Source organism: Cucumis sativus, chromosome 7 (assembly GCF_000004075.3).
Source record: "Cucumis sativus cultivar 9930 chromosome 7, Cucumber_9930_V3, whole genome shotgun sequence".
Classification (NCBI taxonomy): domain Eukaryota; kingdom Viridiplantae; phylum Streptophyta; class Magnoliopsida; order Cucurbitales; family Cucurbitaceae; genus Cucumis; species Cucumis sativus.
Window position 1 is genome coordinate 16,235,848 of NC_026661.2, and position 21,647 is coordinate 16,257,494.

The following is a 21,647-nucleotide window of genomic DNA, read 5'->3' on the forward strand; positions in this document are numbered from 1 at the left end:
GCTAGTTTTACACATTAATCTATGGTATAACTTAATCAAACTAATTAGTGTTACAGAAAAGAAAATTTGTAAAGAAACTATTCAATGAAGACATCTTGATGTGACCAAAAAAATTGTAATTGTTAGATGTGTTAAGGAAAAGTACCTTCCATCTATATGCCATGATTATCGTGAGGTGGTCGCCTATGACGACTTTATTGAATATTTGTTTTCAACATGGAAGTATATGAATAATGAACTATTGAGGAGATTGGAGAGGAGAGACAGACATGAGAGGTCTTCCCTAAAATCCATTAAGGATATACAATATCATAAGATGGATTACATCAAGGAAACCTCGCAACCGATCCTCCACTACCAATAACTAACACATGGATCTATCATAAAATCAATGTTGTAAACTAACGAGTGATGCTTAACACTCGCCAACAATTTACCCCTCATCCAAATAAGGATTAAAATGAGGTTTCTAAGATATATCTATCAAATATCGATATCAACAAAATAAATTTGACTAAGATTATCAAAATTTATAAGAACTCTTTGGATTCATAATTAAATTGTTTGTACTCCCAAATTAAGTTATGGGAATTGTTATTAGTTTCTTATTGATAGTGTAACTAGTATTCTTATTGATTTTCTTACTAGTATGGCAATTGTTATTAGTTTCTTATTGATATTGGAATTAGTATTCTTATTTCTTATGTATTGCTATTGTTATTTACAAAATGGACAAAATTTCTTTTATGTTGTATGATCATTTATAAAAGATGTTAGAGATATCTATGAATATTTAATATTGATATCAACCACATCAATTCACAGATATATCGCACATCAACAATTATTCTCAACGTCTCATAATGGGGCAACTTAAAGAGGCACTCGAAGAGGGGCAACTAGCCAGCCATAGTCTCTCTTTTAAGTGACCTCATCAAAAGCAGATCACTTATGTTTGAAAAAACTAGCTGCTTTAACCATTGTACTTCTTTCACTACTTTTTGAGAATATGTCAAAATTTCAATCATTTTTGTACAAATGGATCCAAATCAGATAAACACATCTACTTTTATAAACTCTAGATCAATTATCAACACTACTTTGAGCTATCTATGTATACAATTGAACTATCTATGTATACAAAAACGAACAATGCCGACTCTAAAGACTAACCTTTTTCTGTTGAGGATTTGAATCTTGGGTTCTTATGAGATTTCTCTCCCACTCAAATACTCGTGAAATCTCAATGTCTTGAGGTAACAAAACTTGAAGATCGAGAGGCTTTTTACTCAGAATATTTGAGATCACGAGTTGAAGAGTTTGACATGCATGAACTTCATCCATCTTCTGCAAATTTGTTAATTCCAATGAATAATCTTTCCATGGTTGGTAGAACGTCCTGAAATAAAAGAGATTGATTTATTGAACATAGCTAGCACCATCAAGAGAATATAAAATATCAGACAAACTATATTTTCATTTTTAAGCTGGCAAATTCTTATTTGAAGCTGCATTGTTTTAAATTATCATACTCGGTTGGCATGATAAGTTCCTCAGCTAAATGTATAGAAGCTGCTTATATCCAAAATGCAACATTGAACAAAAGAAGTTTTGATCTAAATAGGAATAAGCTAAAAACCTAAATCAAAAGGGGGAAAATTTTAAATAAATTTCAAAACTAAATCTTCGTTACTTCACCACAATAGAATTATAAGTTGAAGGGGGGAATTGTCATTCGTCTTGAATTAGTAATGGTTCAAATATGCCAAAATAGTTTTAAATGGGTTGATATCATGGCATCTCTCGTAGGGATTAGCTGAAAAGACGTAAAACAAAAAGGGTTTGGATAGGATTTGGATACCATCTCCATGCAGGATTAACTTCTTCCGGACAACGTATCTTTGACAAATGTTGTGCCAAATCAGCTCCTTCACTATGAAAGAGATCTGTTTCATAATAAAAACTAGGTTATCAGACTACATGTGTGACAACAAAGTAATGCAAAAATGCAATCGAAATGCTTTTGAATTGACTTAATGCATTGTTCAAAATATCAAGGGAATAAATTAGATTAAAGCTGCTAACACTACAGAAATGCTTTGACCAGGTGCTCATCTATCAAAATGTCAAGGGACGGTTTCCCAGGTGAGCAGAAAGAAAATATAGGGATCGAGGGCTTAACAAAAACAGACCGAGTATGTGCATCAAATGCCATTTGAGTTGGGCTTGTAGATATGAGTTTCAAAGTAAGAAAAAAGAATTTACCCCAAGATGATAATTCAATGACAATAAATTTTTGTTAGAAAAATGAAATGCAGGAATACCTGCAGAAATGAGAGCATCAAAAAGGAGGAGACAAAGGGCAGATATCACCACGGGGAGCACCATGAAACTACTCTGAAGATGTTGTTGAAGATAGAAAATATTTGCAGCTAAGAGCCCCTCACAACCAAATTCTTGTAGACTATTGTCATCACGTGTATTTTTAACATGTTCCAATAGAGAGTAGAGCGTTCCACTCAATCTTTCTGAAGTTCGGAGATGCATGCAATCAAATTTCAGGGAAACCTTTCCAAGAATTGCAGAAGCAGATAACCAACGTAAAAGCTTTGATGTCAAGGATTCGTCAAAATGCTCTTCATCAGATTCACTTATTAAACCCAAATGAGATTCTTTGGCTATCATTCTAGAATCAAACTCTAAAGCGGTGGAAACTGCCCATGACAGAAAACCTGAGCACCTCTTTGGGTCCTTCAAGAAATCAAAGAATCATATCACAAACCCTTTAATACATTAAAATTTTCTCTAGTTATTTTAATATAAAATAGAATTTAAAAATTCATTGAATTTGTTCACTACTTATGTAATAAATCGAAAAAAAGGTTCTGATAAACCGGGAAAAATTGAAACTAAGAATAGGGATCTTTGACGAACGGGATCAAGAATAATTCATTAGTTTATTATTTCGACACAAGAACAAGAAAAGGAATTCTTCTGGTATCACTGTTCATATTCTTTGAGCCCTACATTAATTCTCATTAAAACATTTTTCAAAAAGCAAGCATACAAAGCAATGGCTAGATTTCTTCTTTTTTTTTTTGAGAGAGAGAGAGATACCATGCGTAGAAGTGATATTTGTGGCATGTTCATGAGTATCATTTTGAGTCCGCTAGCTGAATTTGAACCCAGTCTTGTACAATCTAATTTGTGAACAGCCTGATAAATGTGGAACAGGCCCTCAATGGAAAACGTAAAATGGGGCTGGAAAATTTTTCTTTTCTGTGATATTCTGAGCACGGATGTTATTATCTGCAAAATTTGATTAACAAGTGCCCCTTCTATTAGCAGCAATTGCTCACCACCAACCAGGATTTTGAAAATATTAGATGAAAATTCCATTAGCTGCTCGAGGGCATCTTTTTGCAACCACTCACAGATGTTTCTGAATGAAATGACATTATTGACAACCTGAATCCAGAAACATTGATGAGAAAATGAGTTATTGATTTAAACTTATTTTTTGATTGAGGAAAAAGATGGTACTCAGTCTTTGAGTTTTAATGGAGAGCATCAATTCTTGTCTCCGTTTCAGAAAAAAATGGAGAGCGTCAATTCAGTTTCAGGTATAAAATCCATAATTATGGACAAGTGCACACCCCCCGTGGTAAATTAATGAAAATAATTAAACACGAGTGTAGTTAAGCTATTAACCATGAGTGAAAACAATTGTTACCTCTAATACCAAAGCCAGCTGCTTCGGAAAAATGGATTTCTGATCTTCAGTAAGTCTCCTGCTAGAGGTTGAAATGATAGAGCATAACCATGAAAACAGGCCATTTTCCACCAAATAAAATGCCATCCTTTGCAACTTAACAGACTTCTTCATTACCTAAAATGTAAATAAAGCAGAAGACAATAAAAACTCTTTCGTAAAAGCCCAATGGTAAAAGAAAATCGAAAAGCAGATACAGGAGAAAACTACTTGTGAAACTAGAAAATACTATGTCCGAAGGACGTGACCGTCCCAGCAGGACGAGCCTACCAATAAAAGAATCCTCCCCACCCCACTCTCAATCCATCTTGAGCAAGAGAAAGAAAGATTCTAACATATGGGTTGTTCTTGAAGGATGTTAATGTCAAAATAAGGTTAGCTCAACAGTAATTGGTATGACCCACCATCCTAGAAATATATTCGCTTCATCCACAGTAATTGGTATAACCCACCATCCTAGAAATATATTCGCTCCAAAGGAAGGATGATCAAACCACATATTCTCGAAACGAAAAAGGACTGCACCCCAATTCAACCTACCATTAGTCAAAATAAGGGCCTATTGATCCGAAGTGATTTTAGACCCTCTTACCTACCTAGGGTTCCCAAACCTCTCAATCCAAGCTTCCGACATAAGGACCCTATCAATAGCCACCCTACTATTGGCCCAAGTAAATTTGCCCCCGACAAGAGGAGGGTCTCAAATAACTCAGTCATCGATAAAATTATCAAAACATCTCATAGACCTCTCCAAAACTCTCATTCGGAAACTGAACAACATTAAAATTACCCATCACCACCATCTCGACCCACCATAACCAAAAATATCTCCTAGCTCCTCACAAAACAAACTTCTATCACTAATCCTTGGGGGACCATAAATTCATGTGACCCAAAACTCTTCACCATCCAGAAAAGCAATAGTAACGGAATGTCTACTAGGAATCACTTTAATGGCAACACACGATCTTGAGTTCCACAGCATCAGAATCCCACCCACCTTCAACCTCAAGAACTTTCCACTCCACCTTCCCATGCTTCCAAATACTAGCAATCCTCCAACTGCAAAACTCACTTCTTCTGGCCACCTGTCTCCTAAAGAATAGACAGGCTCAAGGGATAAGGCACAACCCGAAGGAGAGAAAACATTCAACTCCCGAATGACCAAAAACACAATTTAGAAGAAAAGACACCACCTCCCCTCTCATACTCTCCCAAGCCACCTGGAAGACAAGGAACCAAAGAAAGAGGTCTTACCTGATCTGTCCCACCACACGAGCTCTCCACTTGATTGGAGTTGGGAGAAAACCCACTTGCCTAACCTACAAAAAAAAAAGTGCCTAGTGCGTACTAAAGGCGATTTCAAAGTCTTCACAATGCAAACATCCAACTTTGACAAGTCCTCTTTAGGAATACTCTTAACAGGGTCACCCTCTGAAGCCCCCTTGAAAGGAATAACTCGCTCAGTAAACTTCTTGATCAACACGAGCGAAGATGAAAACTCTCTTGAACCATCCCCATTTTCAAACAAATCTTCCATCTCCACCTTCGAAGAATTCTTTCTAACTGGAGTCAACAAAAACTCATAATCATCATAATAACTTACAATCGACAAGTATGAATCAAAATCTCCATTGTCAAAAACCAAATCCAATGGCCCAAATCTAAACTTCTTTTCCAAAAGAACCCTCGGATGCTCGTCACCTTCCTTAGCTGGTAAATTTTCAGTCACCAAATGCTAATGGATTGAATCCAAACCCATAGAATTCCTCTGAACCTCGTCATAGGCCTCAAGTCTAAACCTCGACAGCCCACTTTGAATATTTCCTTTGCTCAACAGGGATTTCTTGAGAGACCCTAAAGAATGAACAGATGAATAACTCTTGTCCACTCCAACTCAGCCCATCTTCACGTCACTCCCACCTCACAAATCAACAGTACCCAATGGCTTGTCTTTACCCTTCTTATGCCCATTGTGGCCTTTAACCACCGCCGGCCCATCACTATTAGTGGAATTCAACGTGACTTCCCCTATCCTTCCTCTTCTAACCCAACGTTAGACTAAATGACTAAGGGGCTGCTAGGTTTGTACCTCCAACAAGTTCTGACTTTCTTTTTCTTGTCCCCAGCCAACATAGAACCTCACCGAAAAGGAGAACCCCTGGTGATTCACAATACATTCGACCAAAATAACCCATCTTCATTGTCGTTTGCCTTAAAGCTCACTTCCTTTAACCAATTAGACTTAAAAGAAGGTTCTTTTTTAGAAAGACCACCACACCAAGAAGCTAGGGATTCGATAAACTCCCTCGTTACATTGTGACCCATCTTCGACCAAATTCCTGTCTCCTCTCCTCTCCAATCACATGAAAATCCCCATGTTGAAAGGAGAAATCTTGAGTTCAAAATGACGACCCAAGTCGGATAAGGTCCTTCGCCTCTGAAACTGAATCACAAATCCCCACCGCCAAATTCGCACAAAAAATATTGAATCCACAACTAATATACGAAGGCTTCTCAAATAGTTGCTTCAAGACTCCCCAATCTATCAAAGCCTTAAGTTTCTTGATTATAATCGTCGAGTGACACACAAACACAAAATCCATAACATTGTCTCTATCAGCTTTCACCGCCTTAACCTCTTCCTCCAATCTCTAGAAATTTTTTTGATATGGCCGACCACCATTCGACATGCTGTTCTTTATATTAGCAACCGACAATGGGGAACACTTTCTTCCTCTTCGAGTCAAGAAATTTGACTCTTGCATTTCGTTGCTTGACTTGAATCCAGAAGACCTGTCAAGACCTCCCTTGCTAATGAATACCAACCACTTCCTCTACTTCCTTCCAGAATGAAAATCCTCACTTACCTTCCCCCCTTAAACGATTTTTGGGAAATAATAGCAAGTCTCTTAAATTCTCCAACACTTGAGAAAAGATTATGGCGAAATCCATCTTTTTTCTTCGCTAAAAACCCAAGGAGTAACTCGCATCTGCCACTACCTTTAAACAGTCCCTTACCCAAGATGAGGTTCCCAAATCCAACTCCAACTTACTGGATTTCCTTCCATTCCATTCCTCAATATAGATCTTCCTATCATTCCCTACAGTTCCAACCTAGAACTCCTCTCTAGCAAGCGTAAACTTACCCATCTCTTAATAGAACTCACATTTTAAGAGAGAACTAGGACTTGTCTGACATTTTTGTAATTTACTAGTCTTTAGTTAGAGTTTCCATGTATGCCTATATATATTGAACCCAATTGTATAGAATGAAGTAAGGGAGATGTTTCATACTTTTGCTCTAACTTCAACAGAAGTTATTGGAGCTAATTTGGGGTCAGTAGTCATCTCCATGGAAACTTTGAACTTTTTAAATGCACCAGAAGCCAAAATTCAAGTAAAAAAAAACTGTGGGTTAATTCCAGCAACAATAGAAATCAATGAAGAGAAGGGGAAAACATTTTCTTAAATTTTGGTGATATCCCGAGATTTATTTGTTTATGATTTTTCAAACCCAGATGATGTTAGATTAAATCAAGTTTTGAAGAATGAAGAGGTTGAAAGTGATCCATTAAGTGTTAAGCTTGAATACCTTCTGCCAGAAAAGTTGCATCCACAATTTGCCAGAAGCCCATTTGTCAAATCGGTAAATTTCAGCAAGTTAAAGCTTCAGAATCAACTGAAGAACACTCAGAACTTGCCGACTAAATTAGTGCTCAATTCACATCTAGTCAATCCTTGGTTCCTACAAACCGGAAAATCAAGACCTTACTCAAAGAGAAGCCGGAAGTCCTTGACAGATCATTTTCTGTTCAGCCATCCAAGAGCCAATTGGGTTCCCCACCTTTTTATAAAATTGCAGCAATGAATTAAATTCCAAACAAGTCCAAAGGTCATCCGGTTTTATTTAACAGGAGAGATTATTAATCCAGTTTTATTGAAAAAGGTATCTCTTCACAATTAGCTTGTCTCACCTCTGGAAATTCAATAGACAAAAAAGTTTAAGAGTCACTTTTAAATAAGAGAAATAAATTGGAACTTCGAGGGAATAAAGTATTAGAAGTTGAAGAGGAGCAATTAAGGAGGAAAGAGAAAGATTCGGTTCAGCCTCCTTTATTGCTCATGGAATCCATTGGTCAATCATGATTCAAACAAGTTTTTATTTCCTTCTCAAGCCATTTGCTTCCGTCCAACTACGAAGACTTTTCAACTGGAGAATGGTTCTTTTGTTGTTCCAAATCCCTCCATAAGCAGGTCACCTTCCCTTGTGTCATTGGGCTCAAATCGGATAGCAAGGTGTGCATGCAAACAAACAACCAAGGGGGATGGGGGCACACTCCAGTGAGGTTAGCAAAAGCGTGTAGTTTGACAAATGTGTGGGGTCACTCAAGTCTGTGCAGTGTCAAGGAGCTACCTTGACCAGCTTTCGGTTTCCTTTAGTCCTCCAACGGGACTAATACTCACAAATAGGTTCATGGCATAAAAATCACTTGAGAGAGATAGAGACGGAAGTAATTAGTGGAAATATCTTCTTTATTGACATAAAAATCACTACACTATACAAGATAATCAAGAGAGAAGAACCACTCTTCAGATATGTGAAAACTAAAATGTGGATGTGTGTTGGAAAAACCCCAAGCACACTTATATAGTGGGGAAGGGAAGTTATTTGGTGATAGGGGAGTGGCATTAGTGGGTAGTTATTCCTGCCACTTTACATGCTCGGCTACTCCTTTATCAACTACACTATTAGACTAACAAATGGGGTAGTGGACTTTAACTTCCAAAAATAACTCCCCCTCCCACTAATGCTCATTTTTTACCGCCTCCTAGCCTCCATGGATGGATGACAAGTGTCCCTCCACTGACCACTTCTAGTGATGCCACGAGTGCAAAGGAAGTTCCTTCGAACGGTTGCTTGAAAGGTAATGCCCGAGGGTTTGGTGGCATGTCCACTCGAGGGCTTGGTGGCGTGTCTGCCCAACCCGTGGCATTGCTACCCATGGCACTGCCGACGTTCGTGTGTGCCTTGTTTGGCCTGCCATCACACACGCACACACTTGCCACCCACTCCATGTGGCAGTTGCTCTCATGCACACCACCCCTGCGCATGTCATGCACCCATGCTCCACAACAGGTGCGCGCAATTCCCACTTATAGCCCTTTGTCCACTGCGTTCAAGAAGGTTAGCGCTGACACATTGGTACTGCCAAATGTGCCACACCCCACCACCTACTTTCTAGGCGCTATGTCTTGTTCGGCCTCCCTAAAAGTTGAGGCATTCACGCACCCATCTTACTCAACCACCGTCATCAGGTGGGGGTCCTAGATGCATTGACCGTTCGTTGACTTCGTCCTCGAGCAGTCCACCATCGATCAGTTGTCACTCTATTGTCTGTGGCCCCATGCCACGACTAACCTCTCAAGGCAAGCTCGATGTTAGTTTTAGGGGTCTGACACCTTGCCTCTAAAAGTCTTTAGCTCCCATCTTCAATCCAGTTTCATTGCCCTCTGAAATTCCCTCCGGTAGAGTTCCAAGTTTCAACCCATCAGCCAATTTGTTTTCTTCTTCTTCCTTCTCTTCTTCGTCCAGATTTGGGAAAAGGGCAAAGACAAAAAAAACATTCAAAATCAAGACTTTACCGAAACTCTTTAAACCATTCAGCATCCCCAAAACACTTTGTTAGAGAGAGACGTTGAAGGGGGTCTCTAAAAAGAGGTTTACAAAGGCAAAGTTCATTTGATTTCATATCAAAATACTCGTCTTTGGGCTTTTAGAGACAAAATGTGCAAAACTTCAAGCCCCTATCTCTTTCAACAGGCCAATTCCTCAGAGTAAGATCCATCCAAAGTTTAAATACTTTGTTTTTTCTTTACCTAATTCAAATGTGTAAAGTTCTTGAAAGGTTCTTCTAGCCAAATTTCAGTTCCCTCGTAAAAAATGCTTGTATCAAATTTTAGTTCTCCATTTAGTGTGAGTATTAAGAAAGATTATCATTTGATAAGATCAGATGAGAAGATCAATCGTTGAAAAACCCTTTAGAAATGAGTCTAAATTCTCTGTTTCAAACTGGGGAAGATTTAATTTTTTAGAAGCATGCCTCTACCTCTGGAATTCCCTCAAAAGCTCATCAATGTGGTATTCCAGCTCATTTAAAGTCCTTTGTTGAAGAATATGGGATAGCTTCGGCTTGAGCACTAAATGGTTCTTCAGACATTTAATTTTAAAAGATGTATGGGAATTTAGTGATTCTCAAGGCCCATTGGAAGGATTGTGTAAGGACCCTAGATAGGAAAATAGTGGATTATTAGGAGAAAATAAAAATGGTTGTTAGTGAGGTCATATTAGTAAATAGATAGTAAGTTGGTTAAGTCTTTTTGTTATAAATAGTAGGAGAGGGGTTGGGGAGAAGTATGAAGAATTTTGTAGAGAGATTTCCTTGTAAGGGAACCTTGGGAGAGTCTAGCCCTCTCGAAAAGCTAGAGTTACTTGTTACTTGTTCTTATGATCTTTTAGTATATATTTCATAATTAAATGTTCTTTTAAGAGTTCTTGAGATCATCTTTTCTTCTTGAGATAATCCTTGTTAGGTGGGATCCTAACAGATTGTTCAACCAAGATAATGGTTTTTTTTTGTAAAATGAGAGATTTCATGTTTGGACTTTTTCCTCTACATTTCTTTCTTCCTTGCAGAATTTTGTTCAACCAATTGAAGCTTTGATGGGCTTTTTCACTAGTACACATGCAGTTTTTATTGGTGAGATGAAAGATTTCAACAAGTCTTCCGGGGCACAGGATTGTATTTTTAAATCAAGCTTGAAGCAGCCAGATTGGTTGCCTTCTCTTGGTGTTTTCCTTTCCATTCGTTTTTTAAGCAATTTGTGATCAAGATTTCAGCTGATTTGGGGCTCCTTGTTGAATGATCTTTCATTTTGCTTTGTATTTAGTTCTTGTTTTTCTTGGGTTCCAGAGGGTTTTGTCCAGCTCGCTGTATTTTTAATATGTTATCTTGGTTTATGTTGTATTTGTTCTTTTAGCCTTTTCTAGTCTTGGTATATTTCTCTTGTACTTTGAGCATTAGTCTTTTTTATTAATTATAAAAAGGCTCGTTTTTCGTTTCAAAAAGAAAAAATAGAAAGTTGTTTCAAATAAAGCTATGCCAAAATAGTGAAGAGCTACTATTACAAGTAAAATAGTAAAGAGTTACATCACTGAACAAAAGATCAACAGGGCTGGGGATAAAATGACAAGAACCTAAAAGTTGATTATTTGGCACACCCCGTAGTGAAAAATACACAGAACACACCACATAACAAGCAAGAGAAAGAATTAGTAAAATTTAAAATAAGAACATCAATGATCCCATGAACTTTTTTTACCTGAAGGATAAGCTCCTTAGACTCATTATCTGAAAGAGAGGAAACATAAAAACTCTGCAGATCCTCATGAATTGAGTTCTTGATATATAACCGGGCATCATCATCAACATTAATCCCCACATAGACTAGGCGCAACATCCATAGCCTTTCAGATTTGAAGTTTACGGAGCTGCTCCAGAGAAAATTCTTAAACAGAGGAATGGACTGCAATTGCCAATAGAATAAAGAAAATTGGGCAGCTTCAGACGTGAATTATAAAGTACAGTGTATGCTAGAAATTTGGAATTTGCAAAGAAAATCTAACTGCAACAGCAAAAATTTTGAAATCATGAGCTTAACCAAAAAACTTTTTTTTTTTTTTTTTTGCCTCATGTTCATTCCACATGCATATTTTCACTGATTTCTTATTATAAAACACATATAACTGCTTCGTTAAAGACATGCATCAATCATAAAAATATTACCTTACTATTCAACCTAGTAGATCGCACCAAAAATTTACTTATTGCTGCATAATGATGATGGGATGGTTCCAATAAAATAAAGGATGCCTCTGCAGCGAAAAGAGCAATGATGGAAGGAATTCTCTGCCATGGCTCTTCAATGCCGTTCTGCACGTATGTTAAGAGGAGCCGAAGTCTCGTGGTACCCTTTCTTCTCTTACCATTCTGCAAAGAAAAGGTTTTGTCTTGGCTGTAAAAGAGTTGGAGGAAAAACCCATAAACTTTAAAGGGGAAAAAAGTGAAATCCAGTGATGCAGTGCAATATTCTATTTTTACTTGGGTTAGGTAGACTTAGACTCCACCCTCCATTCAGTTAAGGGAAGTTTGTTTCTTTGGCCAAAAAAACATGTATTCAACTATAAACCTAACAAGTGTATCTAGAGTGTCTCAACACCCTTTGAGCCATGTGAAGCACTCAATCACAAGCTGTTGCACATAGGTATTTCATTAACAAAAAAAAATATTTGTTTGATGAAATCAATGCCTTTCATGGAGAAAAAAGGAAAGAATACAAGGGCATACAGCAATCCAAAAAACCACCCAATTCGGAAACCAACTAAGTAAAATGTTTCTTGCGGAATAATTACAGCAGCTCTTTGAAATCAAAGCCCAAAGGGACACACGAAATCTAACCAAAGACCAAATCTCACTATGCACCTGCTCCCTACCCTGAAACACCCGATTGTTCCTCCCACCCCAAATGTCCCAAATAACCGCGCGCACCCTGACAAGCCATAAAAAAAACTCTTTATTTCTAAAGGGCAGATGGAGGAGAACTCCTCGATTGTCGCACTGACCCTCCACAAACCAACAAAGCTAACACCAAACTCCTGAAGGAAAGAGCTCCAAACAGCTCGAGCATACTGGCAATCCCAATATATATGATCAAGATCTTCCTCTGCCTTCCGCTAAAGCATGCAACAAAAAGGTTCAACAAGCAAAGTTCTCCTCCTAATAAGCCTATCAACGGTATTAACCCGACCAAGCATGACTTACCAAATAAAGAACCTAACTTTCTTAGAAACCTTAGCAGACCACATCAAAAACTGACTCCTTGAGGGGCAGGATCCAACAACAGATGAAACAAGGATTTACAAGTATAACCCCGACTAGGATTAGGGTTCCAAACACTAACATCCCTTCTCCCCTTTCTAAAAAAGCACTCCTCAAGCAAGGAAGAAAGAGAGGCCACCTCCGTCGTTTCCCTAGTGGTTAAATTACGACAGAGCCTGAAAGAGAAAGACACGGGATTCTCATAACAAACCAAAAGATCTGAAATCGTACAATTTTTTGAAGAGGATAAATAATAAAGATGCAGAAATAAAGAACAAAGACAATTCTCCCCTACCCACTGATCCTCCCAAAAATAAGTGTCCTTACCATCCCCCACAAAACAACAAGTAAACCGAGAGAAAGTAAGGAGCTCGAAAGAGATATTTTTCAAGGATTTTTGGAATGTGCCTTTAAGGCCCCTTTTGTCGTCCACTCAAAGGGATGAGAGTCATGCTTGCTCACAATAATCCTATGCCATAAAGAATCAGGTTAGAGAGAAAAGCGCCAGAACCACTTTGCCAACAACGCTCTGTTGCAGATTCTAATATTACCAATCTCTAAACACCCCTAACTCACAGCCGCCCCACCACCTCCCAACTTACCAAATACGACCCATGACCTTCATCCACCCCCTCACGCAGAGAATCTCTCATGTACTTTTCAATGCTCTTGTACACCAAACGAGGGGCCCTGAACAAGGAAAGGTAATACACTGGGATCCCACTCAGCATGGATCCAATCAGAGTCAATCTACCAGCTTTGGAGAAGAACCCTTTCTTCCACACCGCCAATCACTTATGTATTTTCTTACAAATGGGATCCCAAAAGGATTAAAAAATATATATGCTATATAACCAAATTCCAAAATGAGAACATTGTAAAAGCAAGTAAACAATTACAAGAGCCATAGAACTACAAACCACATACACCTAATTCCAGCTAAATTAAACTCTACTTTTATGCCCCTAAATATGGCTTCGTTTCTTTTGCATATTTTCTCACTTTTTTATCTGAATTCTAATACGCATTCCATTATTGAATTCTTTTAAAGGTGATAAACACATGTTTTCACACATAAGACAGTAGTGTCACCAAAACACTAAAAATTCTTCACAGCATTCTTTACAAGCCTGGCTATCCTCTGCTAAATCAACTAGAAACCATATTTTAAAAAGAATATTAGGATTACCTCCACCGTGTTTTTCAGTGCCCCAAGAGTTCCGTAGCCTAATTTTCTTAATTTGTCATTAGCTGAAGACAAACTAACAAATGCAACTGCAAGCAAACCCAAAGTAGCAAATTCTAAAGCTTCGATGTATCCCATTGACAGAGCATGAATCGAAAACCGCAAGACATAAATCGGATCATATCGTTCAGGTTCAGTACCATGATAATGTCCCTGCATCAGTGCATTAGGGTATTCATTTGGAACAGAAAAGTATAAACAAATTGTAAGAAGACTTTTAATTTGTGGCAATACATGATACTAAAATTATTGTTTACCTTAAAGAGATCATCTAGATCCTTTACTCGATATTTCTTCAAACGTGATTCTTCATCCGATTCAGTTCTATCATAAGGAAACCATAGCACCGTGGACACACATATTCTGGGATCAACAGGAAGATTTTCTCTAAATTGATTTCGATGACGTTCTTTAACAGCTTCAGCATCATTGCTGATATTTGAGGAAGGTTCCTGCTCTAGAAGCCGTTCTTTTGAAACTCCCAATACAGCATTCCCCCATAAGAAATCCATTTGGACTTGATTTTTTGCATCTGATCCAATTATAGTTTCAATGTCATTTAATGTCATCAAGATAGTAGAGTCAGTTTCACTGACAGTGGCACCATAAGAAGACAGAAGCAGTGCATACAGTTCTCTGAAATTTATGGTATCATCTTTTCCATAGCCACCATGGCATACCTTCATCAGCACAAGTATGTGGACCAACTTAACAATTACCAACCGTTTCAAGTCTGTCTGAGTGGCTTTTGAATCTTGCTTGAAATTTGTTTCCCGCTGACTACTTGATGGTATAACAAGTGATCTTAGTATGCTGGACATCGGCCTCAAAAAAGTTTCAATGGAATGAGAAGGTTTTGGAGTTGATTGGATAGTGGGAGCAAACTGGGAGTGTGCAAGAAGCAGCTGCAAATATGCATCTACTGCGAACTTGCCATCAGATAACAAATCTAGAATGCTGTAAAGAATGTTTACTGTTGTTGGATCCTCGAACCTATACAAGAGGGAAAATCTCATCAATTGCTCTAGGAAGGGAATGGATGGTTGTTTGACAAGCGCACCATGCATTTCTGTGCTGAGTTCAAGAATATTGTTCAGTAAGAAAAGCTCCAAGTATCTGAATAACCTTGATTTGCCCATTTCTTTCTCATAAATATCAGAGATAAAAGCAAATCTTTTCACTATCCACTGCCAGATGCCCACCAAAGTATTCAAGTACTGCAATCTTGAGGATTCTTCATTATTTGACCTTCTTGCTGAAGATTGTTCTGTTGACTCGTCTTCTCCTGAAAAAGATTGAATGCCGCAGCCTTCTGGAAATAACAACACCCTACAAAATGATATCTTCGAAACAACCTTGCTGAGAAAATTGAATACCTGGTTTGGTGAATAAGAGTCAAGTTCATCAACCTCAAATCCTAAAACTTCATCAGTTGAACAAGAAGCTGGGAAAATGTAATTAAAAACTTTCAATCGCATCTTCACTGTCACCAGATCTCCATTAAGTGCAAAGCAGTGCCTTAGCATACCCACTGCTTTTCCAAGAAGACTGTTATTAACAAGATCAATAAAATCTCGAGTAGTTGATGGAATTAAATCACCAAATTCTTCGTCGAAAGTACTATTAGTCACAAAGATCTTCCATTTACGAAAAAGAATTCTTGAATATGCTGAAGATATGACTTTGGAATTATAACAGCATTTCTTTCCAAACTTCGCAACAACTGAATTCAAGTATGTCAAAGAACTGGGCAGAAGAATCAAAAGTTTGTCTTCCATCTCATTGTCCATGTGACGAGAATGCCTGTCCATAATATCCACAATGGAGTGCCCAAAGATTGACAAATGCAAGGAGCTAGCCTCAGTAAGAAAAAACAACAGTTTAGCTTTTTCCTTGTTGGTCCTATCGAAGCAATAAGAAATCAACTCACTAGGCATGTTCATAATAGATCTGAACGTTGCTAAATGTATTTGATCAAAGTATTCACATAGCATGGATTTCTTAGCACAAATAGCCTTAACCACTTCAAGCAAGCATGCATCTGCAAACTCTGATTTGTAATGTACTGCAAATACATTTGTTTTAGTGTAAATTTCATCAATGATGTTACATACATCCTTCTCATCCATTTTCCTGAGTAAATGGTACGGTAATCTTTTAGATAATGGTAACTGCAAATAGCCTGTAACATCTTTAAAAGCAATGACAGCAATACCGAATCCAAATGATAGACCATGAATCTGGGTCATTTCAGATTTCTGTACGACAAAGCCATTGGTATTTACTCTCTTTAATATCCAAATCACTAATTCAAGAAGATCAAAAGGAAATATAAAATGATTTAAAGAGTGTAAAGCAAAAAACAGGGGGAGAAGCGGTATTGGGTCCATTGTCTCAGTAAAGATATCAAATCGGTCCCTGAACTCAGATAATAGCCTCTGTATGAAGACATTAAAAGTCTCCACTACCCCTCTGAATGTCGAATCTTGGTCATCACATGAGGTTATGAGATACTCACAAGAAGTGGTCAATAAGTTGACAATGTGATGATCTAATATATTAACACTCTTCCGAGACAACTGAACCAAAGATTCCAAATTTAAATCAATAGCATCGAACACCAAGTTCCCAGGACAGTTTAGGGAGCAGGACAAAGATGATATTACAGCAGGATGAGAGAAGATGGTTTCTGCTACATCTTGAACCTCTAGCCTTAACAGAGAGCCCTTGTAATCTCCTACAGCAACAGATTGAGTTCTTGTAGCTAGCAACTTAGCTAAGATGTTCTGAACAAGTACAATGCAAATTTGGGAAAGCTTCTCAAGTTCAACTAAAGGCTTAAATCTATAAGAGATCCGTATTTGATACATCCAAAATAGGACTAGCTGTAAATAAGGCAATAGAAGATGATCAAATGTCAACTCACTTAGTTTTAGCAGAAGGAAATCTTGTATCTTCAGGAGTACGAGAGAATTGGAATGATGAGTGCACATAATTGCAGGAAATAATACATGAAATGGAGTTTTCTTCAAGAAGGTGGAAAATCCAAGGGACGATGCTTCAATTTTATCAAACTCCATGTTACAATTTTTTTCTTCGTCGTTCATTAAGTGACAATGATCAGCAAAAACATCTTCCCTAGGCATAGTAGAAATTCTGCGGGAGAAGAGTAATAGATTTTTCAATGGTCTCCACTCACAGTTTGAACTTCCAGATTCCACATCTAAAGGACCATGGTCGTCAAATCTCTTAGACAAGATAGATTCAATCGCTGAGGCCAGTAATTGAGCATCAACCTATCACAAATAAATACATAATTTGATGTCAGTTTTTAAACAACCTCACTACTAGAAACCCTCATAAAAATAACGTGCACCTGAGTCTGCAGGAGATACTTTAGCGTACTGCTCACATAATTAGATATAGCGGCTTTGTCAAGTTGGGTGAAGGTTACAGAATCAGAATTGAGCAATCTTAGACACTTCTGCAGAACACATATGACGATTGGGCTGAAATTAGGTGAGACATCTGCAAAAAGAACAATAAAATGACAGATGGAAGTGTATGCTTCATGAGTTCCAAATATTTGTGGTTAAATGTATAAAGGCCATGTGAAATTGTAAGAAAATTAGGAAAAAAGGGTAACAGTAACATCATCTTTTCAACATAAAGTCAAGCGCCTCAACAATTGGTTTATCAAGTTAATCCAGAAAATATGTGATTAAGTAAAACAAAGCAGCTGAGATAAAAGGAAGAAAGTCTACGTATACAACTTACAAATTACCTTTAGCACCTTTTAACTGGTCGGTGTAACTCTTCACAATACCCCAATATTTGAATAAGTTATTTCCTACTGTGGAAATGGCATCACATAAAAATGAAATTACTGTATAAATTAAATTCTCTGAACTCTCTTTCCCAAGTTCCATAAATGATGTTTCTCGATCATAGTTCGATAAAAATAAGAACCATGATCCACCTTCATAAACATTTTGGTCAAGTGCACCAGTACTTAGAATAGAAGCTTGGGCCAGATAATATGCCTTATCCCTTATGCCGTTGTCTGGTGAACGTATGAACAAGGTAATAAACGGTTGCAAATGCTTGTACATCCCCGGTGGAGTTCTAAAATGTGTTGACCTCACTGATGATGATGGAATATATTCAATTAGCAATGATAACAAAGAATGTTGCAGAATAGTGGGCAACAATAAAGGATTTCCAAGAAGATTGATGAAAAATTCAAATGATCCCTCCAATGTATGTGGCAATCTTCGCTACAAAAATAATAAGTTTCAAATAAAAATCATGAGATGATAAGCTCAACAATGCCATACAGTTCCAAGAATGAGTAATAGCGTTGCACATTATAAACAACTAGTATACCAATTATCCCAGAAACGGAAGCATTATACTTTTCTAAATGTTTGATTTATGAATATAAGACATTGCATAGTATGCATATTCATATCAATGCCATCAGCTCAATGATAACATTGTATATTATTTTTTTTAACCCTAAACCCTAGATGGTATATCAACTATCCCAAAAAATCAAAGCACGATCCTCTTTACAAGTGTCCAAATACAAAAGCGTCCATCAATTGTTTGAGTTGATAGCTATAGTTGACCATCTACGAAGTCAACTTTGATTCAAAACATAAAGATTACCGTTTTCATACATGATCCAAGTTCAACAATTAAACTGAATAAATTAAGAAATTCAAATTTTAATTCCAAAAGTTTTAGGGTAATCATTTAATTACAAAGCCTCCCGCCAAAGAAGTAACTTAATGCTTCCATTATATATTAATTTTTTTCTAATTTCACATAATGCTTTAAAAAAAATTAGTATTATGTCACAATATTCTCTTAAATTAGACTTACGTGATAGATTGTAAGACCGTTCAATAGCTTTGAAACGAAGTACATCTCTGCATCCTTTACTTCAACCAGAGCAGACAATGGATCCAAATCCCATAGTTCGGCTACAGAAATCATGAGTTCCCTTTCCGGTTCGGATGTCTCTACCGTACAAATATCCCCCATTTTTTCATCGATATCTGGATTTGACACGACACCAATAACAATGATATCAGTATCACGATCTGGTGAAGTTGTTTTTAGTTTTTTAACACCATGGAAGCTACGTTCCAGACCAGAGGTTCTTTTCAAATTAACTCCTTGAACTCTAGATTGGCTAGCCAATGAAGAAAGGAGAGTCAGTAGCACTTGTGGATCAGGGAGCAAAATTTGAACTTCATTCTCCAATTCCTGCTTGAGAGACAACCAATACAACATCTTTTCCGTATTGATGGATGATGCTTTGTTTAAAACAACAAACAAAGAGTCAACCAACTTCAATGCTTCAAGTAGAAGTCGTAGAGTTCCATGTTTTACAAGAATATTCGAGTGAAGCAATCCTTTGTTGATTGTTGATCGATTAAATGGTCGAGAAGAGAGGCACCTCAAAATGCTTTTTAAATAAGTACTGTCGAACAAAGTAGTATCATCTGATTGAGAAACAATAGATTCAGTGGACAAGCCACTGCTCACAGAAGAAACCAACTTAACTATCAAAGAAACAACAGAAAACCTGCAATTGGAACAGTCACCATTAGATATAATAGATATAGTATGAAGTAAAAACTACAAACAAGATCATAGTAGCCAAAAAGAAACCTGACCAGTTAGATGATAAAAAGTCTTCAAGGTTGTAAGGAAATTCCTCCAAGTATGTTGAACAGAAAGCTGGCTGCCCCCTAATAATTGCCAAAAGCAAGTCTCTATGATAAATAACTCCAGTTGCTTTCAACTTCTTCATGAGATCAAGTAGTCGTTTAGGATTACCTTTTAAAGGATTTGGGCATCTTTTCAGACTTGGCATCAACCCATTGCAAGGATCAGTACAAACCATAGTTAAAACCTGGTATGCCGTCTCTGCAGCAAGACCGCCATTCTCTCTTTCACATATGGTGGCCAGTTGCTCCAAAGTAACACTTCCAAAGAGCACACTTCGAAGACCTGGAGGTACCAATGATTCATCAACAAGGACCTTGTCCCTCAATGTTGATAAAACATACGTAATAGTCTCTTCATCATCATTTGCAAGCCCACGAAGCACACCAGCATACACTTCCCTTTGCTGCAAGACCCACCTCAACAATTCAGGCTTCCCCACCTCCAAAAATGACATAGCAAACCCAACAAACAACTTTCTTGACGAATGTTTTGATCTTTTCTGACTTGGCTTTTGTCTAAACTCAGTCAACTTGGAAAATGCACGAAGTTTAAAATCAAAATTCTTTGCAACTTGAGAAGCCAAACGTGAACCACGTCGAACAATTGAAGACATCAACAATAAAGCTGCATTTTGGCGCTTTACCTCTTGGGAGCCTAATTCACTATTAATGTCTCCCAAGCATTCTTCAACAAGTGATCGAGCTAACATGTCAAGAACACGACTAGTTGATAATCTCTCCAAGTCATTAACACGGTAAATTCCATCAGGGTGACTCAGAATAGCAGAAACTAATGAAAATATATATGGCATTCCAGCCTTCCCCCGCTGAAGCTTCCAAGCATCCAAAAGCTCTGAACACTTGGGGGAAGTTTTTGCATATAAATTGAGCAGCTTACATCCATTATCCCCTGTTAATAACTTTATGAACTCTTTTGTAGCATCTGAGCATATCTTAACCTCCAAAGAGTTGATTTTAAATAGTAACTCTTTGAGTTTAGCTTCAAGGTTTGCATTTCTTGCATCCATAAGATATAAATTTGAATGTGTTCTGGGAGAAAATTGAAAACGACTAATATCTCACACACACCATATTGAAGTACGTATACAAAGGAGGCTAATGCGGAATGAGTGGAAGAAAGCGGCAACAACGGCACGAGTTGAAGGAGGAGGACCGCAGCGGGAGCTCTGTACGGGAAAGAGCCGGCAGCGCCACTGGGCTGCTGAAAAGGAGTGGAAGTAGACAGAGTCGTTGGAGCCGGGAGAGAGAGTGAAAGGAAAATAGTTACTTTTAGGTTTTCCTTTCTTTTCTACAATTGCAAGTTAGTCCCTGGCAACGTTGATAATATAGATATCAAATAGAGATATAGAAGTTTGATTTTATGGAAATATTGATGAAACATTAGAAAAAAAATGTATAGATATCTTTATAACTAGTTTATGAAATTTGGATGGTAGTTTATTAGACCATAATTGACCAATTTTAATTGTATAGGAATACAATATTTAGATATCTATTATATATGTATCTGCAAAAATGGGTGAGAATTAAAATAAATATATTAATTTTCATACACATAACAAAACGTCAAAATATATTGTGCATGTAACAAAATCAAAAAGTTCATCAAGTCAAAATCTAAATTTACGTTTGCCATTTGTCACTTTTCTTTTCTTTTTTTCTTTTTTTCTTTTTTCTATTTATTCATCGGTTTTAAAATTCTCAATACTTAGTTTATCAAATTTAATATTATAACATTCAATTTTTAAACTTTTATTAAATAGAATATGATTACAAACTACAAATTTTAACACATAAATTTCAACAAATATTTTACCGCTTGCTATGTTTAAAAAAAATCTTATAAAATAACGATTACAACATGATATGAAATTTAATAATATTTTTTAGGTGAAATGACTAAGTTTTAGATGCTAAAAGAAAAAAAA

At 37.2% G+C, this 21,647-nt stretch overlaps 1 protein-coding gene across 4 annotated transcripts; it reads right to left on the bottom strand.

Moving 5' to 3' along the window:
- Positions 1-894: 894 nt before the first annotated feature.
- Positions 895-21,024, bottom strand: LOC101215477. Of its 4 annotated transcripts, XM_011660911.2 has the most exons (14): positions 19,808-19,968; positions 19,645-19,719; positions 18,845-19,553; positions 17,742-18,234; positions 17,334-17,485; positions 14,215-17,253; positions 13,901-14,110; positions 11,620-11,823; positions 11,156-11,359; positions 3,734-3,889; positions 3,118-3,468; positions 2,325-2,751; positions 1,862-1,946; positions 895-1,399 (listed from the first exon to the last, which is right to left on the bottom strand). In XM_011660911.2, the coding sequence occupies exons 1-14, from the start codon at positions 19,825-19,827 to the stop codon at positions 1,162-1,164; spliced, it is 6,363 nt and encodes a 2,120-aa protein (XP_011659213.1). In that variant the 5' UTR covers positions 19,828-19,968; the 3' UTR covers positions 895-1,161. The 4 variants fall into 4 exon arrangements, with proteins under 4 accessions (XP_011659213.1, XP_011659212.1, XP_031744360.1 ...); XM_011660910.2 differs by having other exon boundaries at positions 19,645-21,021; XM_031888500.1 differs by lacking the exons at positions 895-1,399; positions 1,862-1,946; positions 2,325-2,751; positions 3,118-3,468; positions 3,734-3,889 and adding an exon at positions 3,919-7,619 and having other exon boundaries at positions 19,645-21,024.
- Between the last annotated feature and the right edge of the window lie 623 nt (positions 21,025-21,647).